The 25588-nt window shown below is 46.7% G+C and overlaps 1 protein-coding gene across 8 annotated transcripts in view; it reads left to right on the forward strand.

Annotated features, from left to right (window-relative positions):
• Positions 1 to 25588, forward strand: part of AGAP1 (ArfGAP with GTPase domain, ankyrin repeat and PH domain 1) — a 517259-nt gene that overhangs the window by 367135 nt on the left and 124536 nt on the right. For all 8 annotated transcript variants that reach the window (XM_046018363.1, XM_046018364.1, XM_046018365.1 and 5 more), the window contains one exon: positions 20755 to 20916. In XM_046018363.1, coding sequence (XP_045874319.1) covers positions 20755 to 20916 — 162 coding nt within the window. The remainder of the gene's footprint in view (positions 1 to 20754; positions 20917 to 25588) is intronic.

Raw genomic sequence — 25588 nt, forward strand, 5'->3', positions numbered from 1 at the left:
TTGCACTCTCCTCCTGAGTGCACACCTGGCTGCCTGCCAAGCTGCCTCTCTTGCCCATGGTTCCCACCACAGCTCTGCTTTGTCAGCCCTGTTTCTTCCCCCACTGTGTGTTGTTGCTTCCATGAGGTTGGCCAGATTCATCTTCTAAAAAAAACAAACATGAATCAGCTTGCCACGCCCCCCACATGACACTGCAGTGGCTTCCCTGCTGCACACGGGCTGTGTTCCTGATGTTTTATTTCTGACTGACAAGGCCCCAGCTGGTCTGGCCCCTGATGTTTCTTTATCCCATGTCCCACCTACCCCTCCCGTCTCCCTGTCCTTGGCTCCCGCCCACTGCTCTGCTCAGAGCTGGGTGAGCTTCTGTGTATCTGCGTCACCCCCAGTGGCTCCTCTGTTTCCCCTCCAAGCCTGCCCAGACTGCCTTCTCCTCTTGGCTTTCTTGGGACCTAGCTTACACCATGTGCCTGCCTGTTTGTCTCCCTGCCCCAGCCACTTTCTAGCCAGTCACTGTGTGTGATTGTGTGAAGTCATCCCTTCTTGTTTTCTTGTTTGTCTTCTCTTGCAAGAAAGTAACTACACAAGGAAAGAGTCTTCAGAGTCTTACTGTCTCCATCCTTGAGTGCCAGAGGCCACGACCTGCACGCTGTCCCAGTGTCTTCTCCCCAGACTGCTGGTCTCGCTCATGATCCTTGAATGAGCACACGTGGGCAGGCACCAGAACACACCCCATGCAACACGGTGGCATGGTGGGCTGGCTAAGGCCTCTGCCCATCCCATGATAAAATTCATTGAGTTTTTAAGATTTCTCTTCTTAAACAAATGCTTGGCATGGTGCTCCAAAAACTATTTACTAGCAGAGCTGGTGCCCCTCAGCTAGGACAGAGTATGTTGCCAGGACTTATCCACATGCCAGCAGGGGACATTCACAGCGGGCTGTCGGAAGCACGTTGTACATGTTTTCAGAGTTAGTCACCGGTTAGAGTTTACAACTGAGTTTCCTGCCTTTAATTATCTCAACCCTTTCTGGAATCACAAGCAGAGTCAGTGCTAAATTAAGGAGGAATAATCTAGATTAGATGCACTTCACAGCAATTATTAAATTTTCTATTTAATTTCATGTATTTCACAAATACTTATTGACCACTTACCTTGCTCCAGCTGCTTCCCCTCCCCTGGTGGGAGATCAGGGATCCACACAAAATTTCTGGTCTGTAGAGGGGAAGGGAAAAGAGACAGGGTATCATTGAGTGAACACATTGAAATAGGCTTCGTCAAGTGGTGAGAAGTAGATTGGGGGTAGAGGGTGGCTAAGACATGCATGTTTGGTTCCGAAATCAGGTCTGGAGTAAATGTATGAATTATTAAGTATTTTTCCAACAGAAACTGTGAAAGCAAATTATGCATTCGTTCATTCATTCTTTCAGCAAATACACAGCAAGCACTTTACCATGTGGGGCAGTGCCCTATTTGTATTTGGAGGTGGCCCAAGGAAGGCAGATTGATTGATTGGACCTTAAAGGCTGGTAAGAACCAGTAGGCTGGAGGACGTGTGTGCACCCAATACAGAAGGAAGAGTATGTGCAAAGGCTAAGGCGGTATAAGGCTTCATGGAGCACTGTTGAATGACAAAGGGTAAGAGCGGGGTATGAGGCATTGAGGTTGGAAGGAGAGTTCAAGTTCTGTCATGAAGGATAAGAGCAAGAATCCTAGAAGGTTTGGTATTGACCCTGAGCAGCTGGGCGCCCCTGTGGTTTTCAGGAGGAGAGTGATATGACTTTACAAGCTGCCTGTCTAGCCAGCATGGGTCCTCATCTCACATATGGATAGGTTGGGCAGAGGTGTGGTAGGAGAGGAGATACCCAAGTCCAGGCAGGTCATGATTCTCTGGGAAGTCTAGAAGTCTCTACTGGAATTGACACCGATACTTGGCACTTCTCATCCCCTGGGTATTTTTAGTGACATCATTTCACATTGGCCTTAACCCTGTAACAGTGTGTTATTAAAATTTTAAAGCTTCCTAAAATATAGAAGTCTAAAATTCTGTGAGATTATTTAGTGTTTTAATATTTTTGTTTATTGGTCCCTGCAGTTTTTATTGCCAACTTTCAATTTTAGGGTTTTGTTTTGTTTGTTTTTAAAGATAGAATCATTTACTACCCCAGTGTCCAATCATCTATAGATAGAGCAGTGTAAAAAGATTAGTCAAATATATATGCTGTTACTCCAAATAGAAAGAAAACTTGCAGTGATCTTTTGTTTGCCACATTAGAACATCTGATTTTCTAACACTGTATATTTTTAAGCAGTCTAGGACTGTTTTTCATGGTTTTTTTTATCACCCTTGAGCCAGGAAAATATTCATTTTGTATTTCTGTGTTTTGCTCAGGTTCTCATCCTGTGAATCAAGTAGTTTAAGAAAGGTCAGTGATACTGTCTCCCTGGTGACTTTGTTCATTATTCGAATAAAACTTGATCAGATCTTTTTCAGTGTCTTCCATGTTCCTTACTATAGAATGTATAAGGACATGCAAAACTGGAATGGCCTAAAGGGCTTAAACATTTTAGGTACCAAGAAGAAACAAAGGAGTGGAAGTAAGAGTGGAGAAGAAGGGACTATAAAAATATAAGTAATTGTGAGTTGTTCAGAGGAGATGGATCAGGTAGATAGAGTGGATGGATGGATGGATGGATGGATGGATGGATAGACAGATGGACTGGTGGGCAGATGGGTGGTTGGATGAGATAGGTAGACAGGGTGATGATAGATAGAGGGATAGAGAGAGAGATAGAGGATAGACTGAGTGGAAGGGTGGAAGGATGAGATGAGTAGGTAGTAAGTAGGGAGATAGATGGTAGATAGGTAGATGATAGATACAGTTGGCCGCTGTGTAGTGGTTGATCAGTGCCATCCTCAAACCCTCTGTATTTCCACCTTTAGGTTTTGTATGTTGCTGTGGTGTTCATTCTTAAACTTCTTTCAATGAATATATATCTTTTGTTACATCTTTGCTTTATTATCTGACAGAAAAGACTATTAACAGAAAATGATATTAATATTAATTATACAATGATACTAAAAATTTTATATCGTGAGGAAACAGATGGTTATTTTAAATGACCTAAAATTTTATTCTTTTATATGAAGAAACATTTTAAACATACGTAGTTATAAATGCTATTTTAATTGTTATATTATTTCTGCAGTGGGGTTTTTAAAATCTTACCACAGTTGCAGGGAAATGTTTCTATGTTTATTGCAGAGTTTCTTAAAATGTATCTTATTTACAGGAAAATAATTGTAATTGCATTTGAGATCCAGTGTGGGGGCGGACATCGTCAATGAACATGACATGCAGTTACCCCACCCCGGCTTGCCATCTGGCGTGGTTCGGGAGTTCTCCTCTCATGTGTTGGCTGATCTGCAGCCTGTGGGTGAGCCCACAGCCTTGTCAGTTTTCAGATGGGCCCTCCCTTTCTCACAGTGTTTGTAAATAAGTAGTTCCCAGCTGGACTCATAATCAAATCTCGAATCATAACTGAGATAAGCATTACTACTTTAGAAGTATTTTCTGTGTATAGTGTAATGAGAAACAGAATTACCTAGTGTACTTCAAAATGTCGAGCTTCTTTTTCCAAGATCAGAAACTCAGCTTTCAACCAGCTGTTGACTCTGATTTCATATCCAGCTTTGCATTAGTGTGCTCCCCAAAACCAGCCCAGAGAAATCTCGTAACTGCTTTCCTTTGACATCAAAATGTCCAGGAAATCCTATGTCCAGAAACACTACCTCAGCACCTCAGCATCTCCACACAAGATGCCTTTATGGTGGGGGTGCAGAGGGAAATTGAAGTCTGGGGGCACGTCAGCCCCAATCAGTCAGAAGACAATGGCAGCGCCCACCAGACACGCGGGTCAGGCCCCCAGATGAGATTTGTATGGCAACAGCATCCATCCAGAGCACGCATTTTAGAAAAATTATCATCGTATGATACCATCTATAGAAGTCAAGGTGTGGGTTATTACCTGAGCCAGCACCTGGTTTTTATACACAGCTTTCTTCTGGGGGCACAGGCAAGCTGTAATCCACAGTGTTAGCAATAAGATCACGTTAATACCAGTTCCTGAACAAATAATTGTTTTAAAAAAGAAATTATTTCATACGCTAGTCCTTTTTTTCCTTAAAATTGTGTTACCTATAGTCTATTTCTCGTTTAAAAGATTCTTTGATTTCTAGATAAATGGATACTAGATGCACTAGTATGAAAGCGCTACCAGTAAATGGATGTGACATCTGTCCTGTGGCTAGAACACGGTGTCACGCTGGTATCAGTTATGCACCTGTCACCCCATTCTGGGAAGCCTGCTGCCTTCCCTCTGGCACGTGGCTAACTACCACGTCCCTTCATTCTGGCAAGTGGCTAACTACCATTTCCCTTCGTTAATTTTTACAATAATAACTGTATTTTTCCTTCAATATAAAACATCATAGTTGAGAAAAATTGAAAAGGCAGAGAAGCTTTTTGCTTTAAAAACAAACTCCCTACAGTAAGTTTTCAGTTTGAGGGTATACACCCTTCTAGTTGTGTCTGTGTTCTTCTTTATTTCCAAAGTTGGATTATATTGTAAGTGACTTTAGCTGTAAATACGTTAACTTTCCATTCTAAGAACAGTTCGTAAATTTGAAACAATCTCTATGACCAGCAGTAAGGGACTGGATAAAGAAATCATGGTAAACCCCTGCGAGGAGATACTGCACGGCCATGAAAAGGTCACTCTCTCTGGACAGACATTCCTAGATGTCCTTGTCCTATGGAGGTGGTTGAGCCTTGCTCTTATGCAGTCTGCCTCAGCTGTACCCTTCATGTCCCAGCAGAGACCATTTTATCCATGAGGCCTTGGTGACCCCCACCTAAAAGTGCCCCCACTCCTCTTCCCTTCCTTACTTTCTCTGTACCCCTAATCACCTTTGTGATTTCTTCCTTTACTGCTTAATTTGTTATCTTCCACCACCAGAATGTGAGGGGAAGGACTCTGCCAAGTTCACAGGTCTATTTCCAGGCTCGAACAGGGTCTGCCGCCTCAGTCAGTATCCGCCCAGTGAACTTCCACTCAGGTTTTATGTAATGGAATGAACAGCCAAGTGTTATTGCCATGTGGTTGCCCTGGATTGGGTGATTTTTTTTTATATTGCTCATTAAGTTTACTGTACAGCTCTGTGAGGTGGTATTGTTATCCCCATTTTTAAATGAGAAAACAGAGTCTTAGAAAGTTTGAATAATTTTCCCAGGGTCACACAGCTGGGAGGGGTCATGTGTGATGCAGGTGTGACACACAGGTGGAAACCCAAGCTGTGGGTGGGGCCAGGCCAACTGCGTACCCACCTGTCTGTGTGCCCACCTGCATGCATGTGTGTAAAAAAAACCAGCTGGATGGAAAGAGTATAGGCATCTCCAAGATCGTAAATGTTGTCCCTTTTCTCTTTTCATCTTTCAGCAATAAATACATACTATTTATAGAAAAATATGTTAAATAAAATTATTTCAACTAGGAATTCTATAATTAGAAAATACAAAGTAGGAGGTAAACATCTGCAAATCTTTCTACTTGTCAGTAGGTACAGTCAGTTCAAAACCATAATTTATCCAAAAACCAAGAGCAGTGAGTCTGTCTTTGTGGTAATAGAAAGTGGTCCTTGCCTGGCTATGGAGGGCAGAACTGGAGGTAGGCATTTGGGGCCCTGGGTGGCAGCCGTGGGAGAGCCAAGACACCTGCGTCCTTGCCCCCATCCTGCCCCTTGTTGCACAGTGAAGAAAATTGGGAGATACAGAAAGACCCAACTGAATGCAGAGCAATTGGTCCAATCCTGGTGATGGTCTGCAGAGCCAGCACCATCCCCTGGAGGGCAGACGTAGTTCCAGCAGTAAGCCGAATTGTTCGCAAACATGGGTGAGCTAAGCCTCAAGTTTAATTATATTGAGGAAATTACAGGGTTTCGTAGTCCGTGAATGTCCTTGTCTGCCTGGACAGAGGGCAAGGCTCTGAATCCTGCTCTTGCCGGCCCCGTCCTGTCTCGGCAAGCACGCCTTGAACAAGTAGGCCTGTTCTGGCAAGTACCAGATGTGAAGTCAGACAGAATCAGACTCCTACTTCTGTGTGTGATCTCACTTTTCAATTTCTTCCTGCAAATGTGTACTGAACTTGGATTTGTAAGAATCATAGCTGTAACACTTCACAAAGGGCCGTGCTTTCCCAGAGGAGCTAGAAAATACTGTGAGAGTCCTAATTACGCCTCATCTCAGCCTCTTCTTCTGCATGCTGTCTCCATGTCATCGTTTTGTTCTCTTTCTTCACAATTGAGCAGCTCCGCTTAAATCCCCCACGTAGCCAAGGCTATCTAGACTTGTTACTTTGAGCATGCCTAGTGAATTCCATTTTTGTGCCCATTTTGCATGAAGCTTGTACGTGCGTGCTCTCTTAACTAATACCAGCATCTCCTTTTTTCTGTTTCCCTCTCAGTCTCATAAAATAAGAGCAAAATTTCTGTAGTCACCCTAGCGGCATGCACAGCCCCAGCCAGGCTATCCCTCCAGGCCTCTGGGGTATCCTTGTCCTTCAGGTAGCCACGCCTCCAAAGGTCAGGGTCTCAGCTGGAGCCGAATGACAAGGTGTGCTGGAAAGAGGGAGACCATTTCCCCTGTGAAGAAGTGCCCCTGGATCTAGAATGAGCAAACGAGCTCGAATTTCAAAGAAGAAAATACATAGATCCATTCTTCCTTTTCTATGGCTGGAACCAGGGAGTCAGAGAGGCACCAGAAGTAGCAGTGGGGCCGCTCCTGAGAGCCCTTGGCCACTGTGAATGGAGAGGGGAATGTTTACTGATAAAAGCCAGTTGGGGCGGGAGTTTGAGACTGGAAGTGGGGCAGATGCTGGGGTCTGCATACATGTGGATTGAGAGACCCTTTCCATTTCATGCCCAGACAACCTGGAAGTCCCCACTTCCTGGGGGCCACTTAGAGTCTCCTGAAGCCTGTGAGCCATAGAATCTCAAAGACTAGAGACAGCTGGTCCCGGCCACTGCTGGACGGCGAGCTGTGCCAGGGTGTGTGGGCAGGGGCGACCGGCAAGAGTGTATTCAGGAGAAAATTGTGGATCGCCCGCAACCTTCTGCAGAAGTGGGGGGAGAAGAGGAAAAGAAATGTATTCCTCAGGAAAGGGGCGGGCAGAGCCTTGGAGGCAGGGAGGAGGCCCACATCCTGGTTGGGGAGGCTGGTGGGTAGTTGCTTCTTTTAACCTCACCCCAGGGGATAAAAGGCAGCAGTAGGGAAGAATGGGAATGAGCGATTCTTTGATGAATAGCAAGCGGCAGATTCCACTTCTTCAGCTGGGGCTGCTGCACCCTCCACTGACCCTTCCATCGGCCACAGGGGGCTGGCCTTCTGCTTAAGGAAAAGGAGAAAAATGTCAGTTATTATGTTTGGGAATACAATCTTATCTTTCATTTTATTTTACAGCAATTTCCCCAAAGATCAACCATAGTGTCTGATTGAACCATATTGACAAAATTTTTAGCCACAATAAAGAAAATGCTTTAAACTCAGAGCAGATCCCACTCAGAATCTCCAAACACTTTATTTTATCGTGTTGCATTTTATTTTATTTTTGCCAGGAGAAAGCCCAAGTTCTAAGACAGTGCTGGAAGTAACACGATAAAACCATTGTAGTATCAGTGACATCTGTTCTTTTCTTTGAAAGAATATTCTAGACTTAATGCTGCATTATTAACTGCTTCTTGTCAGAAGCAAGCTTAATCTTAGTTTTTACACACCATCATTAATTTAAGAGATGACAGCGATTTGTCATTTTTGTGGAGAAGACAAAATAAGAGCCACTCACTTGACCAATATTATCATCTATTGAAAAAGGCTGTACTTTAAACTGTGCTTCAGAAATGAAATGATGTCTTGGCTGTGGTTCCAAATGAAGATATTACTCATGGTATCTTTTTCCATGGGGTTATTGGCAGAGACAGTTATCCTGAGTATAAAATTTGACAGATTTTCAGTCAGGTTAAAATTATCTGTCACGTTACAAACTTTTCCTGTACTTAGCAGTCCGGGGGGATTCTTGATTTGAGATTGACGCAGGGTTGTCATGACTCCCAGCTGCATGGAACACAGAAATAAAGGGCAGGTTTGCAGAGAGGCTGTCCCATTTTCATACAACCTCTTACATACCCAATTCTTAATCATCATAATCGTTAGATTTTCCTTGAGCTTTGTTCTTTTTCTCATTCTTGGAAAGGATTGCAGAGTGGGATTAAGACTGTGGTGCCCATGGACGGCTCAGGTCACGATCTCAGGGTCATGGGATCGAGCCCCACATCACACTCCAGACTAAGCACAGAGTCCAGTTGAGGTTCTAACCCACCCCGCTCCCGCTCTTTCCCTGCTCATGCGTGTGTGCTCTCTCTCGCTCGCTCGCTCAAGTAAATAAATAAATACATAAAATCTTTAAAAAGATTGAGGTGCCCATGTGTTAATACTTATGGTGGGAAACTGGCATAAACGGGGATTGTCCCAAGCAAAGCAGGATGAATGTCACCCTAGTTAAGCTTGGGGCAGCCTTGATTTCTCATGGGTAGTACCCATGGGAATCACTGGTTTTATGCTAGCCACAAATCTATGGTATCCTCTTCTGTTACATGATCAGAATCCTGGCCTGGAGATGCATCACACTTCACCAGCCTGCTAGTCCCTTCATGGACTGGGCTGTGTTTGCACCCCTAGAACTTAAAGCTTGCCAAATGCAGGAAACCATCAGGCTCCTTTGCAACAAGGAGGAATCCTGACTACAAATCTTGGATGAAAACCAGAGAGCCCACTCTGACCTACTTGTTTGCTGTCTGGACCTGCTGCCTATTTGTGACCCAGTAAATATTTTAAATACAGTTTTAATAGTGTGTCAAAAGTAAGAAGTCATTAATCTCATCTTCTCATTAATGTCACACCAGATTGATTCCAGTGCTCAATGAACAGATGACCTTACTGTCTCAACTTCCTTATTTAAATGAGTGTGTGGCCACAGCTCACCTGCCACTAGTTAGAAACATGAGTGGGTTGATAATATCTGGTTTGCCGGCAGAAGAGTTAGAGGTCAACCCCAGCCTTGGAATCTACATAAAATATGTAGCGCAGTCATTAGTCATTAGCAGCAGGTTAGCAAAATTCTGGAACAGCAGGAAAGAGAAATATTCTCTTTTCAGTAGCTGTTAAAGGAGTCATTTCACCCTTATCAACAACAACAACAACAAAAATTTCATGGCCCAGATCTTCACATTTGAATATTAGGGGAGGGGTGTTTCTATATATTTTCCCCAAATGTTTATTTTGTTAAAAGGTTATTCAGTTACAGAGCAGGTACCCAAGGCAGCTCGTGATACAAATTCAGCATCTGCAGAAATCAGTCCATAGCCACATGGAATTACAGTTGGATTAGTCTGTTAGGGCTCACACTGTTAACTGCACCACCGTACTTTTCTGTTTCCTTCACTGCTCTTTCCTGGAACAGTGTACCCCGCGAAGCAGGCACTGGGTAGTAGTTTGTTGAATCGGTGAATATCTGGTGTCTGCACACATCCATGCATATGCTCCCTGAATAGGTAGTCAAGGTCTTGCTCCTCTCCACACTGAGCCGTATCACCTGTGTCCCCAGTGGTTGCAGGTTGCCCTCCATCAGCTCCAGGGTTTTCTGTGGGTGGGTTACCCATGGAACCCAACCGTTTGGAGTTTCCCTCACTGGCCAAGTGACTCAGGGAGCGAGGGAATCCCACTCAGCAACCTCAAGCCCACTGACTAGGGCTATTGTTAGGGCCCAGGTGTGACGGAAGGGAATGGAGTTTCAGAGGCTGGCAGGGCCTCTTTCAAGTGGCCCAGCCTTTTGTTTGAGGCACCTGACACCACAGCACTCTCTCTAGCTCCTGTGATGGGGGCATGCCACCCACCAGCAATAAAGACTTGGGAAGCTCAAGGGTCCCTTTTCATAATCAAGCTGCCTGTCCCGCAGCTTAGGAGAGAATAGTGAAATCACGTGGAACAATAAGTTTTTCAAATACTATTTTTAATGACATCATTTCTCTGACTTTGCAAATTAGCATTTGATTTCATTCAAAACAGAAATAACCACCATTGACTTGAAACAACAAAATGTTACATGGGATGCCTGGGGGAAATTGAGATCTTTTTAAAAATATATAATTTATCATCTTTGTGTGGTAATAATTTATTTTGCAAAATGCTCAAAACTGTGTGGATATTTATTACAGATTTTTCAGCTGGTGTTTAAATAATATTTAAAGTCTCCAGGTCTTAAACATACAATTCTAGATATACTGGATGTTTTGTTTCTCCTGGCATTAAAAAAAAAAATTTACTCATGTTTATGTTCTTTGTACTGCCAGTTAAGTCTTGAGACCCTCCGTTTTTCAAAGACCTTTTTATTGAGCACCGATTTTTGCTGGTTGGTGCCTACTGGAGGGACACTACCATGTAAGAGAAACACCCACAGACAAAATCACAGCACTGGGGAGGAAGGCAGTGATAGGAGCCCTGTGTTGAGAGGAAATGCAAAGAGGGGCTGGGAGGTCATGGTGAAGGTCATCTGGTGCACGCAGTCCCACCACTGAGGAGCCCTCGAGCAGCCTGTCAACAGCACCGTGGTCTGTCTAGCTGCAGTCGAGGCATATCTCAAAGTCAATCTCCCAGAATCCATTTAATAGTTACCACAATTTCCCCCTATGTTTCTATTGTTATGGTATCAGTCATGTGTGAATTTTGGTGTTGAGAGTCCTCAGTTTTGACTTACTAGATGATGATTGTTTTAGAAAACTCGACCATCCTTTGTGGCCTTGTGTGCACAGTGTTCAAGATCCACACTCCGCCCTTAGTGCTTCGTGTCTGTCTATAGCATGCACCATCCTTCCTCCAGTGCTGTGAATGCCTGTGTGTTCTATATGTCTGCTGGTAATATTTTTGCATTAGAACGTAAGCTGTTTAGGACAAGAGCTGTACTTTTCGTACTTGCATTGTTCTAGCTCTAGAAGAGAGCTGGATGCTGGTGAGCCATTCTGCGTGTCTGTCTGGCGGCTGGCCTGCCACCATACTGAGCATATGGCTGAAGCTGTATGTGGCTCTGTCCTCATGGATAGGGATAGATGTGAGAGGAAGGGGGGAGTCAGGCAGCCCAGGACCACTGGCCTGAGTAGCAGGAGGGTGCTATTGCTATCGGCCAAGATGGGGAAGGAGCACGTTGAGGCATGGCAGGCCAAGAGCGGGTGTTCAGGACGGCCGTTTTGCCCAGTTTACCTATGAAGAAATTGAGGCTAACGGACATGAATTCCCCCAATTAGCCAGCTAGGATTTTGAACTGTCTTTCTGATTGTACGGCTGGGCTGGTTCCTCTTTGTGGAACACATCGTGGTTCTCTCCCTGCCCTCAATGTTTCCATCTTATGCCACGTGATGTCGGCCATTCAGAGGACCAGGGGCTGCTTCATGGAAATGGGCAGGGGAGGAGCTGAAGTGCAAATTGGCCAACGGTCAGTACGCAGGCTTGAAGTACTTGGTTAGTTGGATGACCTCACACTCTGCTGGCGAGACAGGCACAGAGCTTCCAAAAGTGGTTGAGCAGCATGTATCCAGAGCCCTACAAATGCTTATTTTCTTCAACCAACACCTCGAAAATTGTCCTAATGCCATAATTCTAAATATTTAGAAATATATGCAGAAGTGTTGGCATTGGTCAAAATTTTGAAATCCATCCTAGCAGGAGAAATAATTAAGCAAAGTGAGAGACATATTCTGTTCTTTCTGATGTTTTTTGTTTGTTTGTAACCTGTAATTGACCCTGGTGCAGTAGGATATGTCACAACCAAATGACCTCTTTTTTCAGTCTGGGTGTCTGTGTATCAGGTTTTCTTAAAGCTCCCTATTTCTTCAAATCACATGATGTCAGCAGGTTAAGAACAGGGATGTGTCAGGAAGAAGCAGCCTTATTGTGGTGTATTTCCTTGAACCAGAATGCTCTGGTTGAATGTGTTCAGGACCCTGGACAGAGGCACCCCGCCTACCTAGAAAGCTAGCTATTCCTGTATCAGATGGGATGCTTTCTTGTGCAGCAGCAGCAGTTGGTAATTTGACTCCATGTGACTTTTAATAGAAACAGCTAAATTCCTAAAATGGGAAATTTACATTACCAAAGAGGGAGCAGACATTTAATTAACTTCTCTAATTGAGTTTTCTTCTCAGACATGCTCAGTCCTTCCCCAGCCTGCCCAGCCAGTGGAGCCTCCCATGTGAACCAGGATCTCTTTGTCATTTACTACTTATAAACACCAAACTTGAGAAGTGGTTGTGGCTGATTATGTAAAAGTAGAGAAGGCTGGAAAGAAGCAGACACCTCTTGAAATGATTTCATTTCTACTTAACAGCCTTGCTCCGAGCACCTTTGCATTTTTCCGAGTATGCTGGATTAATTCAGCTAAAAATGAACTAGAGAACAATTTCATTTTTGATCCTCAAGTGTAAAATACTGACTTGCCTTCCCTAATATGTTCCTTCCCAGCATGTTCCCACATTGACTTCCTCAGGCTGTCGGCCTCACTGGACCACAACACGTTCTACCTTTCATCCCCTGAGATCAGACCATGGTATCAATGCAAGCTGGCCATCCAGCTTGAGGGAAAACTAGAGAGACCTGAGAGGAACAAGGCCGTTCTGGCTGCAGTCATATGCTGTGCTCTGCAGGAGGTGGGGGAGACTGGGACAGCTCCCTTGGAGAAAGGATGGAACATTCCGAGGTCTGCTGTTCACCCGTTCACCCGAAGCATACAGCCAGGTCCTGGCACATGGCTGGAGGACCACACCATCAGTCCCATGGATCCCCAGGCTCCTTCCTGACCCTCACTCAGATACCCTCCCTGCATCTTGCTAGACTATGATGTTGACTTGATCTTCCTTATTTGATTGCTTCGTAGCATTTAACACAATGACCATCCCCCCCATATTCTCTCTCTTTTTTCTTTTTAACAGCTTCATTGAGATAAAACTCACATAGCAATATGCTTCATTCACTGAAAGTATACCATTTGGGAGTTATAGTGGATTCACAGGGATGTGCAACCATCACCACAGTCCTCTTTAGAACATTTCCATCACCTAAAAAAAAAAAAAATCCTGCACCCTGATTACTGATCAGCATTTGTGCCACTATTTTTAAGTCTGTCACAGACGTGTTTCAGTAAGGGTTTCACATAAATGAAGATCAATTCCAATACTTTGGTTTTATTTACAGAGACATCTTGGTGCGACTGAATGTGGCCCGGGTAGGAGATGGTTCTCCCCTACATTTTCTCTCCATTCTGGCCCCTCCTATTGTATTCCTTTCCTCCCCACTTTGTAACTCAATCTAACACTGTGGTGTCTCTTCCTTCCCCCAACACCTGTCATCTTCCTCGAACCCCCATCGTGTCCCTGCTGCCCCTTCTTCTGACACCGTGTACCTCTGTGTGAGCGCCGTGAGCGGCAAAGGGAACCGGACAATATACCAGTCTCTGAAACATCTTCAGAGATTGGGATTCAAGTAAACCTCCTCCTGTTGAAAGCTCCCGTCAAAAGGACTATGAGAAGGGGCGAGGTTTTGAACTTCACTTCACACTCACCTTTTAACAGAGGCCGGGATGTTGTGATTTCCTTGGATGGCAGAGGTGGCCTGTTCTTTATTTACCAGCCCGCACATCTCTCTGAGCTTCAGAAAGAACAGAGCCCTTCTTAAAGATCCAAATGAGCTTTATATGGTTGGCCTTGTCTCGAAGGAAATGTGTTTTAATTCACTGGCTCCTACGTGACCTCATCTTGGGTTTTTAGAAGGTCTTATCCCACAACTGATGCCCCCTGCCCCCAACCCAGCACAGACAAATAGCCCTGTCTTTGATCATTTTGTATTCTTTCAATACCCCCCCCCCAAAAAAAAGGATTTTTAGGAATATATGCTAGTTCATACTGCCAAATGAGTAAGGTAGGGAGTATGTGAAAGGAGACAGGGAAGGCTGGTGTGCACACACCTGTCCTTCTCCTTTTTCCTGCTTCCTTTGTTTTTGTATAGATGTGTACTTCTATGAGCATGCATTTGAAGGTTTTCGTATCTGTCTTTGACACACTGGAAATTAACAGCCAGCCAGCCCTGGGGACCATTAGCAGCTCCTCTGGTCATGTGGGCGGCTTCCAGCAGCAACTTCTTGATGTCCCCTCTCTCCAAACCAAGCCCACTAAAGAAGAGTGGTGGGAGGTCAAGCTCCCTCCCATGCCTGGGAAGGGCCTGACCTCTGACCTGGTGGGGACTGGGGATGTGTGCAGGGACGGCCAGACCAGCCGCTGCTGCAGGAAGAGCAGTACATACAGTTGCGGGAGGCAGGGCGGGGGTCACCACCCCTTTCCAGCGTGGGGCTGAAGGATGCCTCCCCCAGCAGACGCATTTGCAGAGACTTGGGAACAGCCGGGCTGTGAGAGTCACATGCATAGAGCCCCGAGTATTTGAATATCAGCCGGGATATCAAAAACCTATCTACATACCTGGCAGTGACGGCTCCCGCCAAGGCAAGTTCCCTGCAACAGTTCATCAGAAATGGCCCAGCTAATGATCGGCTGGGCAGATAATCGGAGGAGAGTTAATTGTAAGGTTTCGATATGGCATCTTGTCAGCAGAGATAAGTTGTCACGTTTTCCACTTGAGCTGAAACTAAATGATTGTAAAATAAGTTATGAGTGTCCTTGGGCCTGTCTGCCGGAATGATAGCTAAGAATACATTCCTGGCCATCCGTCTCAAGCAGGCTGCTTGATATTTATGCGAGCGGAATGTTATTTTATTCCCCTCTGGTCATGCTTGTCAGCTCTCCGAGTGAAAAGTGAGGCGCGTCTTTGACTCATACTTCACGTACCGGAGCCTGGAGAGACTGCAGATTGTTATCATTATTGCTCATATTATATATTTTTTGGGGTGTGCGTTGAACATTGATGCCCGATTGGGAAGAACTAATGGCTGACACTGAGCACACGGGACGGCAGCAGACCAGCCCATGCTGGCTCGGCATCGCACACCCAGGGGACTCCAAGTCCCTCCGTCAAAGTCGGGTTCGATGTGGAGTAATGAGGCGCTTGCTTTTTTAATTTGGCATGCCTTTCTTCTCTTCGCATCCACCCTCCCGTACTTAGCTCTGTCGATGGTCGCCGGCTATCCCAGCGCCCCGTAATTGATACAAAATAAAATGCATTATTTGTATTCAGTCAGGAGGAGCGGATTGCGTCCCGTGGGCTGCGGCTGGAGCTCATTTACTGCGTCTGTGGCTGGGCTTTCCGGGCCTCTTCACTTTGAGGGATACCTTGTCAGGCAAGAAGAGTCGTCGGAAATGGAAAAGCACAGCATGGAAGCCTAGTACATTTTGATTGCTCATATTTTAAACCAGGGGAATTTAAACAACTCCTCTGAAAAGGGGGTTCTCAAGAACCCCTGGAAGCCAGGGGCATTAATACAGCAGCTCAGGACCCAGCTAACTCCAAATGTAGCTCTCTCTGCCCCACCCACCCCTGGCCTCCAAAATAGCCCTGCTGGCCAGAGATGTGTCTTCTGCCACAGCCCCCCTGACCCGCCCCCGACCAAGGGTCCCGGAGCTCCCTCAAGAGGTGCGTTCCCCATGCCATAGCAGACCCCTCCCACAGCCAGGCCGCCCGGTCCCCCTACACACAGCCCCCTCGCCCCGCCATGCACTCCTGAGCTCTCCCTGCTCCCACTGACCATGGCCTGGAGCATCTGGTTTTTCCAGATACTTGTGTTCCCATCCCACTCCCTCCCCCGCCTTAGCCCTCCACTGTAGACTTCCAGCCTCTAGGTGGCCACAGTGCTACTGCCTGTGGATGTAAATTGCTGGGGGCAGGCGGGGTGGGGGGGAGGCAGAGGTGTGGGGGCACAGACAGACATGGGACCTGGGAGACAAGAAAGATGGGCTCCACCTTCACCTGCAGAGTGACCTCGAGAGTCACCACCCCAGCTCGTCACCTCTAAACCCTGGCAAGGATGGTCCTCTCTGTGGCACCCGGGCCCACTACCTGGTGCACTACCAATCAGGCAGCAGGTGGGAAGTACTCATGGATTCCAAAGTGTTTTGTGCCCATCGGTTACTTTATTCATCTTCCTTCTTGTCTGAAATAGAATTTATGGGGCTTACAAATGCTGATCCTGCTTTTCTGTTTTCCTTATGACAACCCTGTGTCATCTTAAAAGCTTGTCTCCTTCCCTCCCTCCAGTGGCCAGGTGAAGGCTCCTGTATTCTGTTTCTCCCCAGCCCCACCCCACCCCAGGGCCTTCTAACTCAGCAGTACTTTGTCCCTCTATCACCCTCACACACTCATTCTCTGAGTCCTCATGGCCCAACCAGTTGTCCCAAGTCACATTTCTGTTTCTCAAGGGGACCTACAGGGCCAGCCGGTTGGCCTGCTCCGCCCGGGAAGGTGGGCATACAGATGGCGCCTCACCTTACTTCCGTCTGCGTGCGGGGTCGCTTGCGTGAGCATGCAGTGACCTGCGTGCAGCTGGCGTGCCCACTGCATGCGTGAGCCCCCGCTTCCGTCTCTGTTCCGATAACATGGCCCCAGAAAAAGAGTTCTTCATGAAGACATTGAGCAAGAAATTAGATAGGCATTCCTTCACTCATAGAAATTGACTCTGTGATGCAGGGATTTTGCCATTTTCTTGGTGCTGAAACTCAGGTGCCTGGCCAGAGTTGGCCATGCAGCACTCCATGCTCATGCAGTGTATGTGTCGTATTTAAGGCTTCCTTACTCTCAGTGTGAGTAGACTCATTCACAGAGTTAGAAGCTCACCTTGAAACAGGTCCCGGATGGCTGGAAACTTGCGTGCCCATATTTTACCAGGAGGTCACCAAGTGCTTCTCTGTTTCTCAGCAGAAAGCACCATCCACCTGTGTGAGTGCCCCTCAAAGGGACCTCAACTCCTTATAAAATTTAATGCTACAAATATGCACGCAACTCCCATTTTCATCTCACATCTTGCCAGGAAGGCGTTCGTCGCCAGGGACACAAACAACTGGGTGATGGAGCGTTCCACGTAGGGAATACCACCTGCCACGCGAGGCAGTGGGATTGGATGCCAGGCAGCCATGGACAGCGGCTCTCTGGGGGCCTCTCCTTTGGGTTCTAAAACCCACACCTTCCTAGTTTCCCTGTGATCTGACGGGCGTCCAGTTCACTCCGGCTTGTCCACGAAGGTGGGGGCTGTGAGCTGTGTGGGGTGCTGCCAAGACCCGCACAAGCCCACCAGGGCTTGTCCACTGATGGGGCTGTGATAGCGCTGGTGGCCACTGTGAAGGCAGGGCAGCGGCTGGTGGGGCATGTTTGATGGGAGTGGGGTCAGCCTTGACCAGACACAAGCAGCAAAGAGGGGAGAGGTTCAGGGGGCTCTGCTCTAAAGAGGATCAGAAATCAGGTGGTGGCTGGGCAAGGGCACGGGGTCACGGAGGTTTTTGTTAGAAAAGGAGGCAGTGCAGTGATACAGCACGTTTGATGCAGGCCAGAGAGGGTTTGAAAGGCTGGGGCAAAGTCAGTCCAGGAGCAAAATGGGATGGGAGCCAGCTCCCAGAGCGAGGAGGCCCCAGGTTTATGAGAACCAGGGACAGGAAGGTGGATGCTCTCTTCTGATTGCTGCTTTTTCGGTTTGGTTGGGTTTTTTTGTTTGTTTGTTTTGTTTTGTTTTTGTCTTCAGCAAAATGAAAGGTGATGTCTTTGTGGGGGATGGAGTAAGGTGTGGGGCATTTGGGGAGATTGGAGGGGGTGTGATACAGTCTATTGGAGAGTGGGGAGCAGCTTTACTCCGGGAACATAATAAATGGAAGGGCAGGCCAGTGGTCCAGCCCCAGTGGGAATGAGGGTGTCCCTCCAGCAGGGCCTGAGCGCAGGCGCCAAGCAGGTGGGGGGTTGAAGTTCGCAGTCAAGTTGGATGAGTGATCAGAAAGGGTAGAGGGTGAAGAGTGCTGCTGGATTAACCCTCAGAGTGTGAGTCCTGGTGTAAGTGACCTGGGAGACAAAAAAATGAGACCCAGTGAAGCTGGCTTCCCGTGGTGGGCCTGAGTCAGGACCATGAGGGCCAGAGGGAAGGAGGGAGCTTAGCGAGGCAGAGGCGTAAGAGGCCTGGATGCTGAAGTGAGCGCCTAGGAGGAGCTGGACATTGTCACTCCTGAGTGAGGGTGGGGTGAGCTGCTGCTGAAACAGGGAGCGAAGAAGGAGCAGATGCCAGGGGTCAGTGGGTGTGAGCAGGCTCCAGGGGATGGGGGGATTGCTTCACCAGGTGGCGCTGGAGGGGGAGTAGTCTGCAAGCAGTGCCTAGTGAGGAACAACACCTGCCCCCACCTGTGTGCTTCCTGTGGGTGGGACGCCAGTGCCATCACCTGGGTGGAGGGGCCAACTCAAAGCAGGTAAAGCGAGTGTTCCAAGAGGTTCATTGTCATGAGGGGGTTCGCACAGACAGACCAGGAGACTGAGTCGGTGACGAGGAACAGAGCAATTCAGATCCTACGGGTCTCTCCCAGTTGCCATTGTAGACCAGTCAGTTTTCAGTAGTGGGAGCTGTCCTGTGTGTCATTTTTTTTTGTCCCACAAAAAATGTGGGACATTTTTTAGCATCTCTGGCTTCTACCTGCTCTATGCCTATACACCTTCACCTTGTCTCAGTCTGATAACAAGAAACATCTGTGGATATGACCAGGTGTCCCTGGGCAGGGGTTTCTAGTTGGGAGCCAGTGGCGCAGTGGAACGCCAGAGCCACGGGTGGAAGGACGTGCTGGTGTGGAAGGTACCCATGGAAAAGAAGGCTGGAGAGACTGCTCAGGGTCCCTCTGGGGAAGGCAGGTGTCACTGCTGCCCCAGGATGCCCCTCAGCCACTTCCTTCAGGTGAATCAGAGATTTCTCCCTGAATTACCAATAAATATTCCAAGACGCCCAGAAAACTTGGGAATGAAATCACCAAGTCCCTGTTAGTGACTTTAGGAATAGTTTTCTGCATCTGGAATGGAGGGAGATTCCTGGACACCAACACATGTCATTTTATTCCCCAGGAGGGTGAATTATGACTAGTATTTCAGGGAGTTGAAGTGACCTTCCAGTGGGATCCTAAATTAGGCTCTTGGAGAATTGTTTTGTGTGTGTGTAGACTAAACAGGGTAGTTCATTAAGGAGAGAAAACATGAAGTGGATTTCCCTTTATTATTAAAAAATTGCCAAAAATGTGTGTCAGTGGGGTGGCCATGTAGGCCTTCAGTGAGGTGTTTGACAAGAGCATTCGGCACTTTCTCCCTGGGCGAGTCCGAAGATCTGTGAGCAGGATGCGCACACGACGTGATGTCCCCTGGTCTTGTCGCGCCAGTACTCACCAGCGCTTCCAGCTCAGTGTTGCTGCGTCTGCAAGCTGGGGCTTTGTTTGGACTCCTCCCAGGTTAATGTCTTTCCTGGTGACGTGTAGGTGGAGGTACCAGGTTGTGTGCTCAGCACGAGCGGGCAAGGCAGTGGTGAAGGATCAACAACGTGCGGGGGGACGTGCCAGCCACATGAGGCACCAGGACGCCTTGGCCATTGCATTCAAGGCCGTGTGCTGTTACAGGGCAGACAGAGGGAATGAGTCTCAGAAGGGACTAGAGGGCTCAGACATAGAGCCACCCCATGTGGTGGTAGCTGTTACTTGACCACATGTAACTTAAGTGTATGTTCTTAACATCTTGTAAAGAAACATGGGTGTGTGCCTTAAGAAAGAAGTACCAGATGATGGGAGGGACCTGGGGAAGCTTGCTGGGAATGGTGCTGACACTCCATGCTCAGCATCAAATGGGAGAAAGGGCATCTACAGCTGCGCTGGGGGACAGGCATGCTGGTTAGAGCCAGACAACTGGCAGACCTCCAAGAGCAGGGATGAGAAACATTCATCTGGGAGAGAGCATTACAGCTGTGGAGTGACCGAAGAATTAGGATGCACAGTTGGGAATGAAAATGATGCGTTGATTTGAGTGGTTGCCCAAGGGGCAGAGTGAAGGAGCAAAAGGCCAGCCCTGTCATCGCAGAGGCCGGTCGTCCTTGCCCGTTCTCCTCATCTGCCTCCATGGTGAGGCTTCAGCTTCTCAAGGGTAGGGACGGGGGAACGGTCATTGGAACATTGGGACAGTTCCATTGCCTGTCAATGTGCCTGACACAGGGTAGGTCCCAAAGAGTAGGTCTGCTATAGGGAGAAAGACGGAATGCCGTTTTTCACTAATAATAAACCCGTGCTGTGGTTGTACGTGACATTAAGGGTGGAAGTGAGCTAATCAGGACTCCCTCTCCCCTGTGTGCGTGCACAGAGGCCGAGCCACCCCCAGGACACCTTCGTATGTGTCCACAGACATCTTGATTTCTCTCCTAATGGATCAGGGTAATTATGGGACGAGAAAAATAAACTAGTAAAAAGCATGGACTTCTCACTTTGCTTTTCCAGAACCCCAGTCATGCAAAGTGGAGGATTTTAAATTCATAGCCGAGCTCACCTAACATAGTTCTTGTGGGACCTGGTAGGATATTGGAGGACCATTGCTTTTGTATTTCTGCAAAGCTGGCTTTGTAAGTGTTAACTTTTGCATTCTTTTGCCTTTTCCGGTCCCATGGCAGACACAGGGCTGGGCGACTCCGTGTGCTCCAGCCCAAGTATCTCCAGCACCACCAGCCCCAAGCTCGACCCGCCCCCCTCCCCTCACGCGAACAGAAAGAAGCACCGAAGGAAGAAAAGTACCAGCAACTTCAAAGCTGACGGACTCTCCGGCACCGCTGAAGGTAAGGTTTCCCAGGGAGCTCAGGGTGAGAGTCTGCGTTCCTGGAAATTAGTTTTTATATTTCTCAAGCTGGGGAAGTCCCATACCCTTTGGACCGCACATGCACAGCGATGCTGGTCACCACACGTGCATTCTGTGTGCCAGACTGCCCCAGAGGGGCCCTTGAAGCTGCCTCGTCACTGACTGAGTCTCGAGATCATTCCACCAGATCAGCTCTCTTCCCCTCTGTCAGTCATCGTCTGGTAGACGGTAAATCTGGTTTCCCTGTCACCCGCCTGGTCAGGTTTTGGGTCTGGCCCAGCCTCTGCACCCTGTACTCCAACTGGGAGGGGCGCCATATTGTTTTATTCTAACAAAGACAGTTCCCTCTCCTACTCCAGAAGTGTTTTCTAGTATCGGCTGGTCTTAATTCTTATAAGACTGCTACTCCAATCCTGGCTTTCAGCAACACATTATGATAAATGCTTCTTGTATGAGTGTCTGTCCATTCTTTTTGTTTTGTGGGCTCTATTAATATTCCGGTTGTCACAGTTTGTCATGGTTTGTCTTGGTTCTCCTTTTACTTATTGAGCCCTTAGTTTTTATTCTCAGCGATGGCCAGATGTGATCTTTCTGAAGTCACTCCTTCAGATAGATTTACATTTTTTTATTTCACAGATGCAAAGTGGAGATGCGCATGTGTACACACACACACACCCCACGTTATGAGAGTGAAATTAATGCAGTTGTAGTCAACAAGCTGAAGAAATATGTCAAAGGAAGATAAAAATTTCGTAGAGTCATTGTTTAACATGAATTGTTGTCTGTGACACCATCAATAGTAAGAGTCTGTTTTCGACACACATTCCACACAGGCGTCGGAAATACTTTTATAACTTTATACGCTTTCTCTTCCTCTGTTTCTACCATGCTTTCCCGAATCCTCTACTTGATTGTTCAGAACTACAATTTGCAGTGTTGGAAAAAGTGTCTTCTTCCCTCCTAGTATCCAGCCATGAGCCTGGAAGCCCACAATGCATGAATTAGCAAGGAAGGAACAGAGTTGATGGTGTGTGCAGGGGGTTTGGTGTTCACGTGGTTCTGTGAGTTGAGTTGTAGCATATTTCACGCATATGAGAACTCGGAGTTCAGAGTTTCCAGTGGCTTGCCGGGGTTCTCATGGTGGCCGAGCAGGGAAGAGTCTGAGAGCACTTCTTCACATCTCTTACCCTATTGCCTCCCATACGCTGCCTGTTAACAAGTATAGCTAGGAAAAACTGATTTTCTCCCATTATGATAAATAAGGATGATTCTGTTATATCAGGAGTGGTGAAAAATCATGATTGTGGATCAGAGCACCCACCTAGACATTGCTGACCTTCCCAGTTGAAAGGAATGAGCTACAGATGCCCAGCATTGCTGAGACTTTCAAACACCCCTTTAACAAAGAGCCCCCGGCTGTAAAGGTGCACCAGTGGCCATGCCCTACCCGAATGGGAGGTTGAGGCTAAAAGCAGGAAGAAACCTGGACCCTCATCAGTCTAGGTGACATTCACCCCATGTACCCCAGGGAAGAGGGAGGTTTGCTGTAGGAAAAGGCCTCCTGTCCATGTCACAGATAACCATTTGCTGGGTATGTCATGTTTCTATTGGACAACTTTTTTCAGAAACACCATTTGGTAGAAACCGATGATTAGGTCCACCTGTAAGTACATTACACCATTACACATATTTTACACTTTCTGCTTATATCCTACCCACCTCCTGACGGAGTGACATCTGTGTCAGTAAGATACAGCCTTCAGGTAAATCAGTGGTTGTGTGTTTAATAGGACTGTGGCTTCAAACCAGCATCCCGGTCAGCCAGGCATGACTCAAGAGAGGTTTGAGACATGTCTGTGAGTTTGGTGGACACCTGAGAAGCTCCCAGCCCATTTCCTGAGTTACTGGGATCATATCCTATGCTGAGCAATAGTGTGTAATAAGGCTGAGACAGATCCTCAACGTAAAAACAACCTTGGACCCTTTCATTAAAGGGCCTAACTGCTGCGGTGGTGACGCAGACAGAAAGACGGACTCCCAGGCACCATAGAAACACCCAGATTAGAAATCGCCACAGTATCTCAAGCATGGATGATGAGTAATGGTTGACGTGTGTTCAGAAATTCAACACCAGTGATCAGAAGGGAAGCTGCCCCTCACTTCCTAGTTCACAGATTATTGTGTCTGTAATACCAATGGCCATGACATCTTTCCAGTAGGAAATAAGGCAACAGATTCTCTATAAAAAGAAAAAAAGAAAAGGTGTCATTTTTCCTAGGAAAGGTTACATACAAGATGGTAAATGAGTCATTTTCGTGAGAGGCCCTATATTTCATTATTTCTAAAGTACAGTGTTTTTTGTCATGTTTTAACATCTCTGAAGTCATAAGGCAACCTACAATTGAGAATTGAGGTCATTTTAGATTTAATGATACAAAATATTTTGTAATAGTCTTTAACAGCTATTACCTCCTTTAAGTAAACAGCGTAAACTGTCTAAACATCTCTTCTTGAAATTAAAGCTAGTTGTATGTGTTTTATTTTTAGAGGATATTGTTTAATTTTAATTATAAGGAAATGTTTATGTTTCTCTTTCCTGTTCTATATTTTCCTGTTCTATATGTTCATCAACCAGTTCTATGACTGGTTGTTTCCACTGTATTCTTTGTTGACTGACCTCATAGTGAAAAGCTGAAATTGTAGATATCAAACGTTCTCTAGAAGGTGTTTGAAAAGTAGTTGAGTTATATCGTTTTTGACATAACCTGCTGGAACAAATGACTAGATTCAAACATCTTCAGAGTATAAGACAAATAAAATTCCATTGAAAGCTACTTTAGCCAGGGTCCTGGGAGAAAACATAGCACTCTCAAGCTGGGTCATTGAGGGGAGTTTACCATGGGACTGTCTGCAGAGGTGTGGGAAGAACTATGGGATGGTGCAGAACCTCAGGAGTGTAACAGCAACAGGGGTCAGTTATCAGGACCCAGACAGAGAGCTGTTTGGGCAAGGTTAGAAGCTATGACCTTCAACAGAGGGACCTATCTAGCCTGTGGTGACCCGGAGGGTGAGAAACCCAGGGGGACCGCCCTAACTTCATTCCCTTCCCTGATCCTGCCTGACCCCTTCTTTGACTAAATCCAAGCAGAAGCCAAAGGGCACCAGCCACACGGGTCCACCTCCAAGGCAGAGAGGGCAAGAAGGTAGAGATGAAGCAGCAGAAGCAAGGCAGTGCTCATGCCTTTGACCGTGTCTCTGAGAAATCCCTGGGGAAGCCTGTGCCTCTGACCCTTGACTAAGTGCACTGGGCCAGAAGCCCCGCAAGAAGGCAGGAGTGCGTGCTAGCCACCGTTGTTCTCTGGGCGCCTGGCCCGAACCCAGCTGAGGGGCATGGTCAGAGCTTCCTGAGTGCACCTCCAAACCATTCCTCAGCGAGGTGCCCCACACAGGAGCCCTAGACGCTCAGCCAAGCACCAAGATTCTGGTGCCAGGTATTTCTTACCTTGGTGCCATGTTTGTCCAGAAAGTACGAGCTAACAGTATAACATTCTCAGGATCTGCGCTGCCTCAAAAGTCAGAAACACTGTCTACATGGGGGCTCTTAGTACACCTGACAGAAATAAGGGCATCCCAATCAGCTGCTGGACCAGCATTCATAGTCATTGTCCTGGACCAGCATTCATAGTCATTGTCCTAATTCTCGCATGCTGCAGAGCAGTGATAAACTCTACACCGACGGCAGAATGCACTATGACCTAACTTAAGCTGAATAGTTATTTGCTTATATGTATAACTTAAAATGAGTGGAGTGAATCTAGTAAATTATAGAAGTAGAGACTGTGATCTTTATACGTATAACATAAAGTAATTCCTTAACTTCATAAACATTTTGAGTTCTGACGTCATAACTTGATTAGGTGTGTGCATTTATGTGTGAGCGCTGGAGGTGTTTGGATGATCAAGCCAGTCACTGGACTTATCTAGAACTATTAGTATCACTTACAGAGTCAAAAACTAGGGGCGCCTGGGTGGCTCAGTTGATTAAGCAGCCAACTCTTGATTGCAGCTCAGGTCATGATCTGAGAGTCCTCAGATCGAGCCCTGAGTTGGGCTCTATACTTAGTAGGGAGTCTGCTTCAGGATTCTCTCTCTCCCTCTGCCTCTCCCCCTACTTGCTTGCATATTCTCTCTCTCTCTCTCTCTCTCAAATAAGAAAGAACCTGTAGTTGGGGGGGAAAGAGTCGGAAATTAAAAATAATCCAACCCCGTCCTTGTGCTGTGCAGGAGGTGTGAGGTACAAGCTCGGGCTGTGAGCTCCGACTTTGTGAGAGTGACCTCATGTATCATTGAAAGCAGAGTGCCCCAGCAAGGTAATGGATGCCTCTTTGCTCCCAGGGTTCAGATCTGAGGCTGCTAACTTTGGGCAAGAGTAGGACACTTTCTCACTGAGTTTAACTTTGAGAAGAACAAGCCTCGTAGAAGCCAACGTCTTCTAGCCATACCATAAAAAAGGTGCAGGTGGTCATTACGTTTTAAAACAAAAAAGAAATTTGCATATCCCATTTCTACTTGTACTCCTACTTAATAGACCCTTGAGAACATTGGATATTAAAACATTGGTGATCTTGATTTTAAATTGGATTTGATTTGTT

Source organism: Meles meles, chromosome 9 (assembly GCF_922984935.1).
Source record: "Meles meles chromosome 9, mMelMel3.1 paternal haplotype, whole genome shotgun sequence".
Classification (NCBI taxonomy): Eukaryota; Metazoa; Chordata; class Mammalia; order Carnivora; family Mustelidae; genus Meles; species Meles meles.